General features: G+C 43.1%; 1 protein-coding gene across 1 annotated transcript; it reads right to left on the bottom strand.

Annotated features, from left to right (window-relative positions):
* Positions 1–245: 245 nt before the first annotated feature.
* Positions 246–1,007, bottom strand: LOC130974891 (uncharacterized). Its single transcript, XM_057899730.1, has one exon. The coding sequence runs from the start codon at positions 1,005–1,007 to the stop codon at positions 246–248; it is 762 nt and encodes a 253-aa protein (XP_057755713.1).
* Between the last annotated feature and the right edge of the window lie 990 nt (positions 1,008–1,997).

The raw sequence follows: 1,997 nt of genomic DNA, 5'->3' as shown, positions 1-1,997 counted from the left end.
ACTATCTTACTTCACATTCAAACATTTCTTTTATAGATCTAAAGATGCAGGGGACAAAACATGCTTTTAGTCAAGTGGAAGTGACCACACAAGCATGAACTTAAACTAGCTTACTTATTTTAAGAGAAACAAACATAATGCAGAGACTATTAATTAAAATAACTACTTAAAGATGTAGGGACACTTCAAACAGACAGAATGCATGCTTTTTCTTTGTAGTGATGAATAAGGAGCAAGTCCACCTTTTATTTGTCATGCTTTTTCTTTCTTCTTTCATATACTTGTTTGCTGGTGTTCCCTATGTCCATGTTTGTTGGCTGTTGACCCCGCCAGAACCCAGCTTTGTTCATCGTCTCCTCTACTCTATCTTCAAGACTCATGGCTTTGTTTACTTCTACCTCACTTTTCTTTTTGAAGAACTCATCATAAGTTGGGAATGCTGGATCCATGTTGTGCAAATGTTCTCCAATGTAGTTCAGTTTGATTTGACTATTAATGTTGTAATCGGCTTGGACTTCATATCTTGCATCCTGGAGGGTTGTGAATTCATTGAGAGCCCTCATAGTTTCGGCCTGCATTTGTGCTAACTTCCCAAAAGCTTCATGAGATTGAAAGGCATGCTCTTCTTGCATTGCAAGGAATTTTGACTCAAACTCATTTTGTTGGTTCATCATTTTCAGCTGCCATTCTTTTTGCTCTTGTTGCTGCTTCAAGTATTGTGAATGGTACTCTTCTTGCCTTTCTTGAATTCTTGTGTATTGGTGTGACAGTCTTCCAATTGCTTCTTGCATTTGAGTCATATCCATATTGCCATGTGGGAAAAAGTGCGGCTGTTCCTCTTCTTCTTGTGATTCTTCTTCTAGGTGTAGCTCATCTTCTTCCATTGGTTCTTCTCTTTGCCTTCTTCCATGTGGTCTTCGGCCTTGATGTGCTTCAGGAGTCATTGTCATTCTTTCAATGGTTATGGGTAAGCCTTGGCTTATCCACTTTGGATTCTCATCTTCCATTGGTACTTTAGCCTTCACACACAACCTCCAAATGGTACTTGGGTAGTGTTCCGAGGGTTACCTGAAACGTGTAGCTCGGTCGTCTGGAGAGGCCCGAGGTGGGGGTTCAGGGACCCGAGCTTGATATGTGGAGTGGTTGGTGGTTGTACCTGCAATGACACTCCGATGCTTAAGTTAGCATGGGTCCAAGCAGATAAGTGTAGAATGTGGAATGTATCTCATACCTGGGTGCTCCAGTGTATTTATAGTAGTTTGGCCGTGATCTTCCCTGGATAAGATATTCTTATCTTATCTTATCTTTCGGGAGTTTTATCCCTATCTTTGTGGAACCGCCTTTGCTAGGCCTTTTCGGCCTTTTTAGGTTTTGGGCTGCGTTCCTTTTGATGGGCCTTCCTTGCTTTGTTGTCCGAGGTCCGACCTCTAGGCGTGGGCCTTAGGACGAGGTCGGACCTTTCATAGATTTGCCGAGTTGGAGGAGCCCGGTCAGGGTATGAACAGTGCCCCTGCCCGAGTTCGTCCTTTTTTGGAGGTCGAGCTCGGGTATAGTAGTTTTTTCAAAATTCAAAAAATGGCCGTTCCTGCATTTATTGCTTTTTACCGTTTCTCCTCGATTTCCGTTCGGGCTCTGTGAAGGCATTATTTATTTGCTCCCTTCCTTTTTCTTCGTTTTATTCTGTTTCCTTCCTGTTTTTCTAAGTTTCGCCGTCTCCTTTTTCGAGCACCGCTTCTTTTCTCTCTTAGTTCTTCTTCCCCGAATCTTTCCGTGTGCCTTTCCGGGGTTTCCTCTGCGCCGCCGTTCTCCTTTGCTTTCGGAGCTCTTCGCCTTCGTTTTCTTCTTTCCAGGTTTGTTTCCTATGTTTCTCTTTTCTTGTGATCATATGCTTCTGTTTTTTGTGTGGCTCTTGTTTGTTTCTTTTTCTTTATGCCTGGGTTGCCCCAAAAAGAGGTGCCGCCATTGCTTGTTGTTTGCATATGGGGGGGGGCTCTTTT

This window comes from Arachis stenosperma, chromosome 4 (genome assembly GCF_014773155.1).
Source record: "Arachis stenosperma cultivar V10309 chromosome 4, arast.V10309.gnm1.PFL2, whole genome shotgun sequence".
NCBI lineage: Eukaryota > Viridiplantae > Streptophyta > Magnoliopsida > Fabales > Fabaceae > Arachis > Arachis stenosperma.
Note: the sequence above shows the minus strand (reverse complement) of the source record. Positions and strands in the feature narration are given on the sequence as shown.

What these genes read in the sequence shown, in the direction of transcription:
- LOC130974891 (XM_057899730.1), bottom strand. Translation starts at nt 1,007, where the DNA reads ATGGAAGATGAGAATCCAAAGTGGATAAGCCAAGGCTTACCCATAACC.